The 14,993-nt window shown below is 32.6% G+C and overlaps 1 protein-coding gene across 26 annotated transcripts in view; it reads right to left on the bottom strand.

The window, feature by feature from the left end:
- The window catches only part of BAZ2B (bromodomain adjacent to zinc finger domain 2B), a 330,327-nt gene that overhangs the window by 68,510 nt on the left and 246,824 nt on the right, over nucleotides 1–14,993 (bottom strand). For 17 of the 26 annotated variants that reach the window (XM_051986301.1, XM_051986305.1, XM_051986311.1 and 14 more), the window contains 2 exons: nucleotides 12,070–12,280; nucleotides 5,354–5,479 (listed from right to left, as the gene is read on the bottom strand). In XM_051986301.1, coding sequence (XP_051842261.1) covers nucleotides 5,354–5,479; nucleotides 12,070–12,280 — 337 coding nt within the window. The remainder of the gene's footprint in view (nucleotides 1–5,353; nucleotides 5,480–12,069; nucleotides 12,281–14,993) is intronic. The other 9 variants (XM_051986315.1, XM_051986316.1, XM_051986320.1 and 6 more) reach the window with 1 other exon arrangement.

The following is a 14,993-nucleotide window of genomic DNA, read 5'->3' as shown; positions in this document are numbered from 1 at the left end:
TGTATTGAAGAAGTTGCAAAAATCATACTCTTCCAGGTCTAACACAGAGAATTAGCCTAGAACAAAGAGCCCCTAAAAGATTGGTTTAGGGAAGGAGTATTCCATACCATATGAGCTCTCACCTGGGTCAGCTTCTCATGCTCCTTGAATTGAGAACTAAATGTAGTCATGCATCAAAGTGGTCTGGAATCTCATTTCACATCCTGGAGTCTTATAAAAAGCTTTGGGCCCTCAACCTGAGGGTATCTAGTCAAGTTTACTGTGCCCTTAGAGTTGACTTCTAAGGAAGGGGCAAAGCAAATAATTGGGTGGAATTTCTGTTTGTATTGTATTTAGGTCAGCCAGATCACCACCAGGAAAACTGCAGCACCCATAGCTTACAAAGTTATGAAAAAGGGAAGGTTCTATGATGGTAAAAACAGGTTTTATATCATTCCCCCATTAGTTTCACCTTGGTAGACCAATTCTTTTCTTTCCAATGATCATCAAATTAAAAATGAACGTTTTCTTATAACAAAGAGATTAATTTCTGGGGAGGCCAAGTAACAATGTTAAAGGTAAATATAATTCTATCATAAGGAACACTCATGAATGTATTGGCCTTAGTATGAGTTTTGCTAAGTACTACTGATAGCTTATCGCTGAATTCTCCTTAACTTCTCCCTTCACCAATCTGAATGAAAACCTAAGAATTTCCAGGAACTAATCCTATAAGGGGTATAGCTTTTTAAATTGCTGTAATTCTCTTATGGCAACTTCATATATGAATATATTTCTTCCTTCTACCCAGTGGGCCATTCCTTGTAAAAAGAAAGACTTAGAAATTCAGCAAAATCAACCAACACTGTATCAGTACATAAATGAACTTTTTCCTATGGCAAAAAAATTAATTTCTGGGGGATTGAGTAACAATGTTGAAAGATAAATATAATTCTATCACAAGGAACATTCATGAACGTTATTGGCCTTAATATTACAGATTCCCATTTCTGAAGGAGAGGTATATTTTCTCAAGTATTCTCCACAAGTGAAAAGCATTCTTTTTAGTCATTATACTTTCACTGCATTCAGTTTCATTTTTAAAATTTTTTCTATTTATGTTATTATAGTCATTGTGTATATTAGCTTCCTTGTTCTGCTTACTTTAGAGGGCATAGAATTCTTCCTAGGATTATGTTTCTCTTAATTCTTTATATTCAAGCTTTCTATATAGTAATAGATTTGTGTACCATAAGAAATGCTAGTATATGTCTAGATTCAGACATCTACTTTGAATCTTTTTTTTGGTCCCCCAATGTTGTTAATGATATTTTGATATTTAACAGACCTCTTTAGTTTTGTCTTAGTCTTCCTTAAGACCTATGTCTATAAATGTGATTTCTGGATCAAGGGTAGGGCCACATTAGTTGCTTTTTGTTTTTAAGATCAATTCTAAATTGTCTTCCAAAATAATTGGAATTCCTAACTCCAACACATTTTATTTACTACTTTTGGCATCTTTGCAGATCTTTTCAAATGTGAAGTAAAATCTGATAGTTATTTGGACTTGCATTTTTCTTATGATTAATAAATTGGAGCAGTGATTCATAAGATAACTGTTTGTTAATATTCTTTTAACTACTTATACAATGGTGAGTAGCTCCTGGTTAATTCTCTATTATGTCATGGTTATTAGACCCTCATCAGAGATATTTGAGGCAAACTTTTTTTCCCCTTAGTTTTTCACTTCTTATCCTAGCTGCATTGATTTTGTGTGTGCCATTTTTTCAATTTTACATAAATAAAATGATCTATTTTATTTTTTTGTGATCAATTTTACCTCTTGTTTAAATTTCTCCCCCTAACCAGAGCTAGAAAAGGCATCTGATTTTAATCTTTTCTAACTTTTTATGTTGTGACTTTTCCAATTTAGGCAATCATGTTGAACTCTTTAGGGTTTAATACTATAAGATGTCAATTAAATGTAATTGCTGGCAAACTGCTCTCCAGTTTTAAAAACTACTGGTTTAGCAAATAAATTATTCTCTAAATAATTTATATTCTTAGTTATGCTATAATGAATCCTTGCTACCGAACTTTTCTTTTTCCTAATTATTCCTTATCAAGATCTGATCCATCACTCTAGTGTTCTAATTTTTTTTTTACTCCTATCAAATATATTTGAAAATTATCTCTTTATAATATAATTGGATATTCAAATGTCCTAACTCCCAGAAAGGACATTTCAACAACTTGAAGTGGTAAATCACCAATAAATATTTACTAACCTATTCCAACTAACCAATATAATCTCTTTGTTGTAAAAGTTAATAATTCTACTACCAAGAATGTTAAGCTGAACCTACTAAGATGAAACTTAGTGAGGGCATACATAATGAGTTATACATTTGTGTTTAAAGAAAAAGAATTTACTACATAAATTCTGCATGTGTCACAAGACACATATGGCTAGCTAGGTAATCCTTCATCTTGGGGTTTTAGTACTTAAGAGAATCAACAGTATAATATGAAGCCAAAAAATACTAAATTGATATTAAACTTCATCAGAGTTGCAGGGAACAACCTCTTGTACTCTTGCCAGATCTGACCATATTTAGAAAGTTATAATGAGTCTGGATTGTCATATTTTAGGAGGGAGGGGCCCAGTTGAGCAAAGGGCCTTAAATTGGATGGTTAAAAGAACTAGGGATGGTTAGCCTGGGAAAGTAGAGAAAGGAGACTTGGGAAAGGATAGTAGTCTACACATTTGACAGGCCATCATGAGGAAGAAGAATTCTTCAAGATAAAAATTATGACCAAGATCAAAAATTGATGAGAGAAAAATTTCAATCAGTCAGGAAATATTAATCAGGTATTACAGCTAAATGATTTAGTAGATAGAATGTTGGACCCAGAGTCAAGAAGACTGAGTTCAAATTTGGCTTCGGATATTTATTAACTGCATGACCTTGGACAAGTCAAGTCATTTATGCTCCCTTTGCCTTACTCTAGTATCTTTGCCAAGAAAACCCCATTGACAGAATTGGCCTGCTATGGTCCATGGGGTCATGAAAAGTTTGGACATAACTGAACGACAACAATGTGCCAGGTACTGTACTCAATGTGTTTGTACAATCAAAATCAAAAGATGGCCTCTGAACTCAAAAGAATTTAGTATACTGGGGGAACAACAGGAAAAGAAATATGTTCAAACAAAATATATAATAGAAGGACTATGTTCAAGATCATAATGCCCTGGGAAATCAACAGAAGGAAGGCACTAGAATTAAAGAGGATTGGGAAAGGCTTCTTATAAGAGGCAGGATTTTAGCTGTGACATAAAGGTAACCAGGAAAGTTAGGAGGCAGAGGTGAGGAGGGAGAGAATTCCAGTCATGAAGGAACTTCAGCTAAAGAAATTCCTAATAGATACAGCCATCCAGAAATAGAATCGAATCAGTGGGTTCCCCCTCACTGGAAGTATTCTAGCAAAAGCTGAGTGACTCTTTGACAGAACTTCAGGAGAAGGGATTCTGAGTCAGATACTGATCAGAATATATGGTCTTACAGGTCCCTGCAATCTCATTTTAAGATTCTATGGTTCTATTTTTAATAACCACCACCACTATAGCCCCCAAACCCAAATCAATTCATGTTCTGATCTCCTGAACTCCTGAACCTTCTTATTCTGAAAACGTTTGGCTATCAAGTGTAGTTATAGTCTGAAAAGAGATATTAGAAATAACAGTGCCTTTTCAAAAACTGGTATTACCACCTGAAGTGGTATCATATCACAACCAGATTAGGAAACTGGAAGTAAAATCAAATCTGAATCAGTGTCAGGTTAGGTGACCCACTGCCTCAAGTTGTTTTATTTATGGGTCTATGGCCTATTAGAAACCTGCGTTTAGGCATTTTGTAGGGGACCTAAATTATTATTCTCCTAGAAACTATGTGATCAGAGAATTTCAGTCAACATATCTGGCTTATGTGATCAAGAATCATTTGACAGCTATTGTAAACACATGATTCATTCACACAAGGTACTATGAATGGAATAATTATTCATTAGAGGAGAAATTCCTATCTGATGAAGTACTCATGCACTTTTCTTCACCTCTATGTACCTTTGCAGGGAAGTATGGAAGAGTCTCTTCTATGACAGGTTAACTTTTGGGTCATTGAAGACTATGACCCTCACCTGGTTTCCCAGGTGCCTTTTGATAGTCTTCTGGTTAACCTTGATCTGGCAAGACATCTGTCAACACATAGAGACTTTTATGCTGATATCAAAGACAAGATGAGGAATAGTCTGTGGATTCCTGCATTTGCTCCCTTTTATGAATCACATTACATAAATATCCCTATATTTTTCTGGAGATCTATTCCTACCGAAGACAGTGATTTCATGATGATAATGGACATTCTCAAAGAAAATGGTCCAGTTACTCTGGGCAGATTTAGATTTTAGATTTCGACAGATTTCCCATTACCAGTGAAATTTCTTGGGGAATTTTATACCTCCACAGCTTTCCAGAGCATATTATATCCGACAAGACAATCTTTTGTTTTTGGTTGGTATTGATCACTGTTATATCAATTAAGGTATCAATCACACAGTTATCTCCTAACAAAATGTTTGCATGGAAAAGACACATCAGATTCTTAGATATACATCCTTTTTTTACACTTTGTATCACACTAAAACAACTGGATTATTTTTTTTTCCTAAACCTAATTCTTTTTCAATAACTTGATGCAGATATTCACCAAGCTACATTCCTCATCACTATGTTCTTGCCCTTATTTCCTTCTGTTGCCCACATAGGAACCTCAAAGAGGTTTCTAACTAGCCTTGGAGTAACCAGTGGCTACTCAGGCAGACCACTTAGGCAATTAGAACTCTATTATAATGATCAAATAAGTGAGAACTTTGAATCATCACTGGACATAAAGTGAAATTCTATGAACTAAGAATAAAACTACCTGAATAACATCTTCTGTTTTACTATCTCTCTTAAAAATTAGAAAATTTCACCATATTAGGCCTTTAATGCTGACAGGTGGTCCAGAAAATATTTTAATTTGAGAAGTATTTAATACCCAAGGGCAGCATGGGTAACTAGTACCTGGAATATGAGAAGGCTTTAAAGCCTAACATATAATAATAAATCTGCTCCAAATGTCCTTATAACAGTAGCGACAGTATACCAATACCAAATTATGTATTTTATTCTGTAAAAGTTATTTGAAGAAGAGAACTGGAGGAGAAAAGTGTCAGTGCTACTTGATATCAGCAAATCTTCATTAAATATGTAGGAAAAAAAACTTTTTAAAAAAAGTGAATCACAGTGAGTGTTCAGGGTGATACTCACTAACTCCTTGGAATCCTCCTCCCTTTTTGCCGATTCCTGTGTGAAAGGATCTCCGGCTCTTTTCATGGTTAATTGACACATCTCTTGTCAATTCTTCTTGGTGTTTGTCATAAACCATAAGTTCTCCTGAAATTGATTAATTCTTCTGCTTATTCTTTTTCCAGAAAATCTTTAAATGGCCCCTTATATTTCTGAGAAGGACTAGGAAACTAATACTTCTCTAATCCATCCTCTTAGTGGCTAGGCTCATAAAAAAGGTCATTTTCTTCTTGAAAGGAAAAAAAAAATGGACTCAACCTCCTCTCTAAAATAGATTAAATTGTCACAATATCATTTTTTAAGAATACCTGAATATGATCTTAGGAATAGGCTAGGCACCAGGGTCTATATTGATATATTTTTCATCTGTGTATGCCATGCCAAAACAATCATCAAATGAATATAAACAAATGGGAGTTTTGAATATGTTAGCAGTGCAATCATCAACATAATGGTTGTAATGACTGATGATGCTGAATAGATTTCAAAAATTAAAAACTATGTTTTGAGCAAAAATGTCATTGGATAGAAGAATAAGTCTTTTAGACAAATTCATTGCACATCAGCATCTGATAAGCTGATCATTATCAGGTTTTTCTGTGAAAATGCCAGCAACATTGCTGATTTATAGAGAGGTCAAAGTCATTAGACCTTCTGGACTAGAAAGTTTGCAAAGCATCAGCATATTATTTATACCATTTTCAGCCCATCAAAAAGCAGGTAAATCATGATATACATATAGAATGTAATTATAATTTTGCTTGCAATAGAGTCTAAAGATCATAGTAAATAATTAATAAATTGATTATTATATTAGAGCACTAGATACTAAAAACTCTACTTCTTGATAATGCTAAACTCTAGAAAGCAACACAACCAAATAATTATTAAAAAGTACTAGTGGAAAATAAAAACTGTCCACATAGTTACTTTGTAGCAGTACTCCTTCTACACACACACATAAAATTTTTTTAACTTAGATATGAATATGAATGGTAGAGTGAGTAATTCTTGGAGCTAATATCTACTAAACAGTATATTGGGTATAGCAGACACCAAGAAAAAACATGCTCACAATTGATATGACTACTACTGGGTACCGAATAAAAATTTTTAGCAAAATAAGTTTTATTCATCCATTCAATAAGCATTTTTAAAATACAAAACACTCAAATACTGAATGTTTTTAAAAATATAAATAAAACTTCTGTATCAAGTTTATGCTATTTTGAGGATATAACATATATAGATGAATATAAAATGACCTGAGAAAGGAGATAGCACTCACAACTTAGAAGAAACAGGAAAGGCTCAAAGAAGAAAGCGGCATTTGAGTTGAGCCTTTAAGGAAAATCATAAAAGATGGAAGCAAGCAGGATTTTCATTCCTGTTCACATCCACAACACATTGTCTCTGCTTTGCTCATAATCTCCACATACATTGGGAAACCTGGGACTCTGCTTTTAGGGTACTGGACTTTAATTCAATCTTATCTCCACACAAACACCTAGTGAACTCCACACAATGTCACGTTCCCTCTTTTATGTATTGTCTTCCACTACTAAAATTTAACTTTTTAAAATTAAAAAAAAATTGTCTTCTTGGTCTTTGCATTCATAGAATTTAGCATATAGCATTCATTTATCTATCTATTCTTTCATCATTGTAGAGATTTCTACTTGAAGTTTATTTGAAGAAACAAGAAATAGAAGGCATAGGTGAAAGAAGATAAAAGTGATGAGTTCAAGTTCAACAACTAGTAAGTCATTTTGATGGGAATGAATCTGAAAAAACAGATTACATCTTTTAAAAAATTTAATCTTATATAATGCTAATGAAAGTGATGGTTATAGAAGCTTGTCTTTCAATATAATTATCAATTGATCTATCTATAAACCAAAATGAGAGAGGAAATACAATATAATGATCAAAAACATCTAAAGATACTTAAGGCAGCTGTTAAACTCAAGGTCCTATAAAGTTATCCATATTGAATATGATCCCATGAAGTACTATAGAAGAATTATAACTCACTTAACTCCCTTATGAGTACCAAGGTGATCTTAAAGAGTTAGATATCATAATTCAGTGTTCACCTAAAATATATCTTTCTCCATTATGAATAGCTTCAGCTAAAGAAACAATATAGATTTAGTTATTACCTTTAACATGGTAAAATTCCTAAATGTTATGGATTGCCTATTGAAGGACTGATTAAGTATCAACGCAAAGTTTCTCCATGATAAAAGAATTATAGAAGAAATAGTATAAGATTTCAAAAATCACAATCATTTTAACTATCCTCAAGAAGATGATTAAGATGCTTGATTACTATCATGGAATTGCATTTTTCTTCTAGCAAGATGTTGGCCAAAATTCTTCTAAACCGAATACTATCATTATGTCTGCCATTTTCAGAATAGCTTTAGAACCCCAGTATATTTATGTGGCATGGATTTTATTATGTGGTAAATCTAAAAGCTCAAGAAACAGAATCAGTGTTCTTACACTGATTAATTAAACATGTCAAACTTCTGTTAGAGCCAATAGCTTAAATATTTAGCAGATTTGATTGCACAGAGATTTTAACTAAATCTTATAAAGTTGTATCCTTGTAATGCAGCTACTTGTTTTAGAATTGATGGTATTTATTTTACCCCTTCCCAACACTAACATCTATGTAAAAAATCAGTGCTAAAATAGTTTCAATCCCTCAAAAAAATTTTTTTTTCCAACTCAAGTTACTAAAAGCTTAATCAAAAATACTTCAAACACTGATAGGTGCTCAGTTTCACATGGAAAACAGTAACCCCTCCTCCAATACTGATTGTTCCAAAAGTGAGTTATTTTTATACTCCATTTCAAAGAGAAAGTAACAAGACAGCAATAAGACATCAGGAGCCTAAGGCATGTTACACTAAGGTTTCAGCTTGTTTTAGAAATGCTACAAGTGTAGCATTCTCTTAATTCCAGGAATGTACTCTTTCATCCTTGTCTTTCAAAATTTTCTATTTCCTTCAAGGCTCAATTTATGTGTTAACTTCATAAATGATCTTTTCATTGATTCTCCAGCTATTAATGCTCTTTTCTTGAATTTTCTTATAGCATTTTATCTAAATGTCTTCTTTCCCCTATTCACATATACAAATATATGTATCTTATCTATCAAAAAACTTTAAGCTACTTGAGCTGTTTTCATCTTTATATTCACTAAGGCCCTACACACAACTACGTACTTATTAATTGTATGTTCAACTGTTAAACTGAAGCTGCTTTATGGGGTCAGCAATATGATAAATGATAAGTCTGAAGAAGTAACTATAAAAGTTAGAGCTGGGTAAAATATTTATTAAAAATACAGAATCACAAGCATTCCTTGAGTTCTGCCACCTAGACTTCATTACATTCTGAAAAGTGTTAAGTGATCAAGAAAAGTTTAATATGTTTTCTATAATAATTTTGTCCTCTGTATTTCTATCCCTACTCCCAAGGAGATTATATTAAATAACTTAAAAATACATATCATAGTTTAAGAGGGACAGCATATTGAACAATTAAAAGGGATCAGAAAAAGTTCTTTTTGGTTTGTTTTTTAGTAGAATAAGGGACATGAATTTGTGAAGTAAACTATAGATTCCAAATGGCATAAAAATGCATTTGAAGCTGGGAACTGTCTTTGCAAAAGTATGGATGCTGTATGCCAGTTTGGTTGGGAAATACATAAAGGGGAATTATATCTAATGTCTCCAAGGATGGCGTGGAACCAGTAAGAACTTTAAATTCCAAAGATTTTTGGATGGAAGAGTGACACAGTAAGGAAGACATAGAAAAATACATGGCATTGAAACCAAAATAGGGCAAAGTGTCAAGGAGGAATAGATCAATAATGTTAAATGCTGCTTAGAGTTTCATTAGCTACTATTTGGAGAAAGTAAGAGAAGAAAATATCTGGAAGGCAGAAAGTTCCTTCTGGACCTTCCTCCTTGAAGAGGATCTCACAATAGTCTAGTTCAGAAATGTCAAACACAAAACTGTGACCCCTAAACCAGATTAAAATGTCAACATGAAGCCCACAGGGATCCTTATTCTTGGGGACAGTGGCGCCCAGTTTCTATTTGAGGTTGACAATACTGGTCTAGGTGATGAGTGATAAGGACCAGAAGAAGGAAGGCATCTGTGTGACTAGAGATAAAAGACCAAGAGAAGGTTTTTAGATAAAAAGGAACAGAGCCCAAAGTACAGTATGGGAAGATACCATGGATTCAGATATAGGACACACACATGAGATATAGTAAGGCAAATAGAAAAAGGAAAAGGAAGGTATATCCAGAAAGAGAAGTATGTTACCAATATCAAATGCCACAGAGAAGTAAAAAAAGGTTGATATTGAAGAACAAACCAGAGGATCAAGCAATTAAGAAATCATAATAAACTTATAGAAAGGAATTTCAGTAGAGAAGTCAGTAGGAACACAGGAAATAAAGGCAATTTTATAAACAGGAGTTTGTCTATAAAGGAGAGTATATTGTGGAATCAGGTAGAAGTTTTTTAATTAGCAAAGAACTGAGCACCTTTCTAGGAACCAAAGAAAGAAACAAGATGAGGACATATCCTTGACCTAATTGATGTGTTTTGAAAAGGACAAACTTGAAGTTTTAATAGGCTATTCAGGTTGAGATAGGTATCCAATAGAAATTTTTGATCTGAAAGAAGGATTGGCATTAAGAGATCTGGATGTCATCTGTATAACTAAAACATGAGAGATTAGATTAGTAAGAAGGAAAGTAAAGAGAGAAGAAGTCTAAGATTAGGAAGTTGGAAAACATGTACTTTAGGGAGTTAGTGATAAGAAAAGGAGTCAACAAAGAGAATGGAAAAGGATGGCTCAGAAAAAAAAAAAAAAGAACTAGAAGCATCATGGCATTGAAACCAAAATAGGACAAAATGTCAAGGAGTAACAGATCAACAGTGTTAAATGCTGCTTAAAATTTAATTCTTACCAAAAAAGGCACTAAACAAACATCATCATACATATTTTACAAGGATTATGAAGAATACAAATAATGGATTTGCAAGACATTGTACAATGCATTGATGAAAGACAAAGCAAACACATTTGTATTCTAATAGCAATTACTTTTCCTTTCTATTTTAAGAAATAAAAATTATTCTACTTATCTAACAACATTTAAATACTTTATATCACATAGGCTTATTAAGCATAAATGATAAAGTCCAGCCATATTTCAAACAGCAACATATCTTAAATTCTCATAATATAGTAATGCAAACCATCAATACACACCATCCATCCTTTCACACATCCTTCATACTATACAGTTGCCTAATTACATAATGGGAAACTAAAGTTTGCGCTTTTCCTTCACTTATACTTGTCAAAGTATTAGCTTCCTTTTATTTGTACCAATACTTATTTGTTAAAAGCATACGCTTTTCTAAAAGAATTCAAAAGAAAGTATAAATAAGGTGGTAAAACTATAATACAAGTACAATAGGTCAAATAAAATGAAATAGTCCCTTTTTATAAAGTATACTAAGGGCATTAAAAAAAAAAAAAACCTTTTTTTTTAAAGGCTCCCTCAGCATTATGGTTTTCATTAGGGGTTAGAGGATTATTTTTCATAAGTACTTGTTAGAAACAAATTAAATCCCATGATGGTTCAAACTTTTAGGTACAAAACTTCATTGCATATACACTATGTATACACTATGTACACTGCACATATATGTGTTCAAAAGCAAACATATAGATGTGTAACCAGAAACCTGTGATGTCATTTCTGATGGTTGAATATTAACATCCCAGAACAGAAATGCTTGTTAGGGATGACATGGAAATTTTATCACAATAGCCATTACATGTCATTTTGAATCATAACTATATCAGATATTCTGAGCTCTTTTGGCTTGATAAAAAGGCACTACTCAAAAAGAAGTATCCTCTGATACACTTTAAATATTTCTTGATTCTGATCTTGGGATAATTGGGCATTAAGAAAAAAATATGGAAAAAGTGTGCCTTAGAATTATGATTATAAAACTACCTTCAAAAAAAATAAAGGTAATTTAGAGGACTACACAAGAATCCAAACTAAAAGACTGGGTTACTTACCAGTAATGGGAGTTCTCTGACTGAAAATTTACTCCACAGATCCATACATATTGGAGTTATTCACATGTACCACCTCAAGGAATCGGGAGCTGTTGAAATGAGAATTTCCAGAAGGTTGGCACGTGCCTTGTAGCATGTGCCAAGTGCTGGTCGATTCCCTCCCTATGCAAGCCATAGCAGCTTGACCCCCAACTCTGTATTTTGGATTATATGGCTGGGACACATTCTAAGCACACATGGCAGGGCATGTTTGTGAGAGTGGCTCTTAAAAGGAGATTACCCAATCAAAGAACTCCAGTTACTAGTAGGTAATCCTTATTTTCCCATTGTTTTGTTCTCTTCCACATTCTCCACTCTTTGAAAACTAGAAGTAGAAACCTAAAGGAGATGTGGATGTACACCTAAGTTAACATTCCCAAGTCTAGCTCACACACATACAAATTGCACTAAGGTAAAGGTATAAAAAATACTTGCCTTCAAATAAGTAGATAACTTTTCACACATACTAAAATAAAATTTCAATCATACATACTCTATTTCTTACCTTGGGCTTGCAGCTTCCTTAAGAGTTTGGCATCTGTATTTTCAAGAAATTCACTGCTGCCAACATTTGGAGGTCGACCTTTGCGCCGTCTCATTCTGGATTCCTCTCTAGCACGCTGTCTATCTGGATTGGGTGGTCGTCCTCTACGACCTTCCATTGCCCTGATTCGGGGGATGACTTCCTCTTCCTTCAGAAGACACCACTGCATTCCCTTTTAATTAATATATTACAGAAATATATGATGAACAAAATGAACATAAAATATCAACATATGTAGGTAAAAACATCTAGGTATAAAAAATTCAGCAAGTTCAAAGACCCAGGATAATTTCATAGGAATTTTCAGATGTACACAACTGGAAAAAATTTTATACAATTTATATTTCAGAGAATACACAATTATTTCTGCTTTTGGAGTCGGCTTACATGTATTATTTAAATTCCCCAAACACCATGAAGGTAACTTCTGGTTAAATTGATTTGCTGCAGTTTGTCAACAGTGTGATTACTATCACAGAATAAGCAACACTGGCTGTTCAAATAGCATTATGATGAATAGGAAGATTCTAGCTCACCAATTCAACTGAAAGTTAAAGGTAGAGTGGTTTAGGAACCACACGACATTATAATTTAAGAACTATAATATTGTGAAAGACATAGCCCCTAGCATTGGTTTTCTCGTGCTTTGTAAATATTAATAAAAATGAATTTATCAATAGCTTATTTGTAAATCAAAGGGATGTAAATTATTTTTCTTTTCCTGTTTTTTCTTCTCAGGTTGGCATAAAACAAAGAGAAAACCTGAAAAAATGGAGTACTCAGGTGATATTTTCAAGATTTTATTTACTTATTTTTCTGAACTAATAAGCCTAGGATGATCACTGTTTTTGTAAAGGATCAATTCCTTTGTTGATGTTTTATTTAAAACGACTGTAGTATAAAGTCTCGAGGGTACATTAATTTATTTAAGAAAATCTGAATTAACGATAGTCTTAAATTCCTACATTATACTTTAAGCAACTGATTATGGAAGCCATCAAGGGAAAAGGACCTGAAAAAGTTATAGCCTATTAAATTTTCGTAAAGCCTTCTATCTACATTTGAATATAGATCACTATTGCTACTCTGTTTCAGATTTGGGTTAGCTTTCATTTAGCTGATATGGAAGAGACCTCTTATTGCAGTCTTCCTTGCCATTAATTAGGTATGGGTAGTTGTTTGACTTATTTATGCTAATGATAGGTAAGTCCCTCTCCAAATCCACATTTTTTTTTTTAAATAAGTGATTTAGAAAACAATAGTTAAAGAGTTATTTCCAGAGTGAAACATTGCATACCAATGAAAACCCATCAAAAACTCTGCTAGGCAGAGGACTGTGCAAAGCAAAATAGCAATTAATGCAGTTATGCCTGTATAGAAAGACAATCTTTACCCTGATTCTTTTCATTAATTTTCAATTTCAGAAGACAAAATGAAATTAATTCTGAATAATATGTGAATTCTTCACCTGAACTTATAATAAACTCAATATGAACAGTTGTTGCACCAAAGGCATTTTGAGGCTATAAAGCCCTGAGAGGTAAGCCATCAAAACAGTTTTATATTCCCCAGCATGGGAAGCTTTTGATTAGTTTAGGTTTTCATTTTTGTATCATGCACTTAGGTACCAAGGCGGCATGCATCACCTAAATTGAAAAATATAAAAGTGACATTTGTGGTGCTTGGAGTAGAAGAAAGAGTCCAATAAAACAGACTGTAAACCAATCTACATTCCACTTAAAACTACTTTATTAATAATAAAATCAATTTTAGGCCAAGTTTTAAACATGCTATTGGAAGTCTCTTCCTTTTTTAGAGATACAATTTTATACAAAGTTATATTTTACCTAGTTAGGAAACCAATAGAAAAGAGCCACCCATGGCTATATATACATACACAGACACACCAGAGGCACTAATAATTTTCCAGCAAATTATGAAGTTGTTCAGTGTTCCAAATTTCATTCTTTGTTCTTAAAACTATCAATAGAATGTGAAAAACCAAAATTCCAATTCAAGAAAAGAAGGGTGGTAGGAGAGGAAAGTAATAAGCAAGCCAGATGATTCATGAAATTAGGAATACATTGAAAACCTTTTAACTCAGAGACATAAAAATCTATTGAATTAAAACATTTCTACAATTTCAAGGATATACAAGAAATCAATTAACCTATACCTTAAAAGATTTCCATTTTGAAAAGAAAATAAAGAATTCATTATTAGTTTATATATTAGGGTCAAAAAAACTTAAGACATATATTAAATGATCTCAAATAAATTTTTTTTCTCCCTAACTTCTAATGTTTTAGTTTCAGAATAGATCATCTCTAATTGATCTCCCTGAAGGAATAAAAAATAATATGGATAAAAGTAACATATGTTTCTTAAGCATAGAGAAGTGATTGTATTATGGTAAATATAATAATAACATATTATACTTCAACCCTTCTATAGTAACTAATTTGGCAGTTTCGATCAACACCACATTCATTTTGATAAGCACAGAGAAAACATGTTTTATTTTATAATTTTGGTAAAGTTCCTTGAGAAAAATAGAGTGAAAAAAAAAACCCAAGCAAATCTCAATATCATTACTAATCTAAAGCAGTTTCTTATAGTCATATAATTGTCATCTAGCCATATAGAAAATATTTTAGGTTTTATTTGTTGAATCTGATATAGGGAAATACATGCAAAAATTTCAATTGAATCAAAAAGTAAACATTGTTATAACTATGTCAAAAGAAATATTTCTTAAAATTTTAAAGAGGGAAGCACTTGTAATTTTGTAAAAAAAAAAAAAGTAACAATTCAATCATGTTCCCTTTTCATAATACTTTATTCTCATTATTCTCTTTATAATGCTACCTATATATTATGCTAAC

This window comes from Antechinus flavipes, chromosome 3 (genome assembly GCF_016432865.1).
Source record: "Antechinus flavipes isolate AdamAnt ecotype Samford, QLD, Australia chromosome 3, AdamAnt_v2, whole genome shotgun sequence".
NCBI lineage: Eukaryota > Metazoa > Chordata > Mammalia > Dasyuromorphia > Dasyuridae > Antechinus > Antechinus flavipes.
The sequence above is the reverse complement of the archived record's forward strand: the minus strand, read 5'-3'. Positions and strand labels throughout refer to the sequence as shown.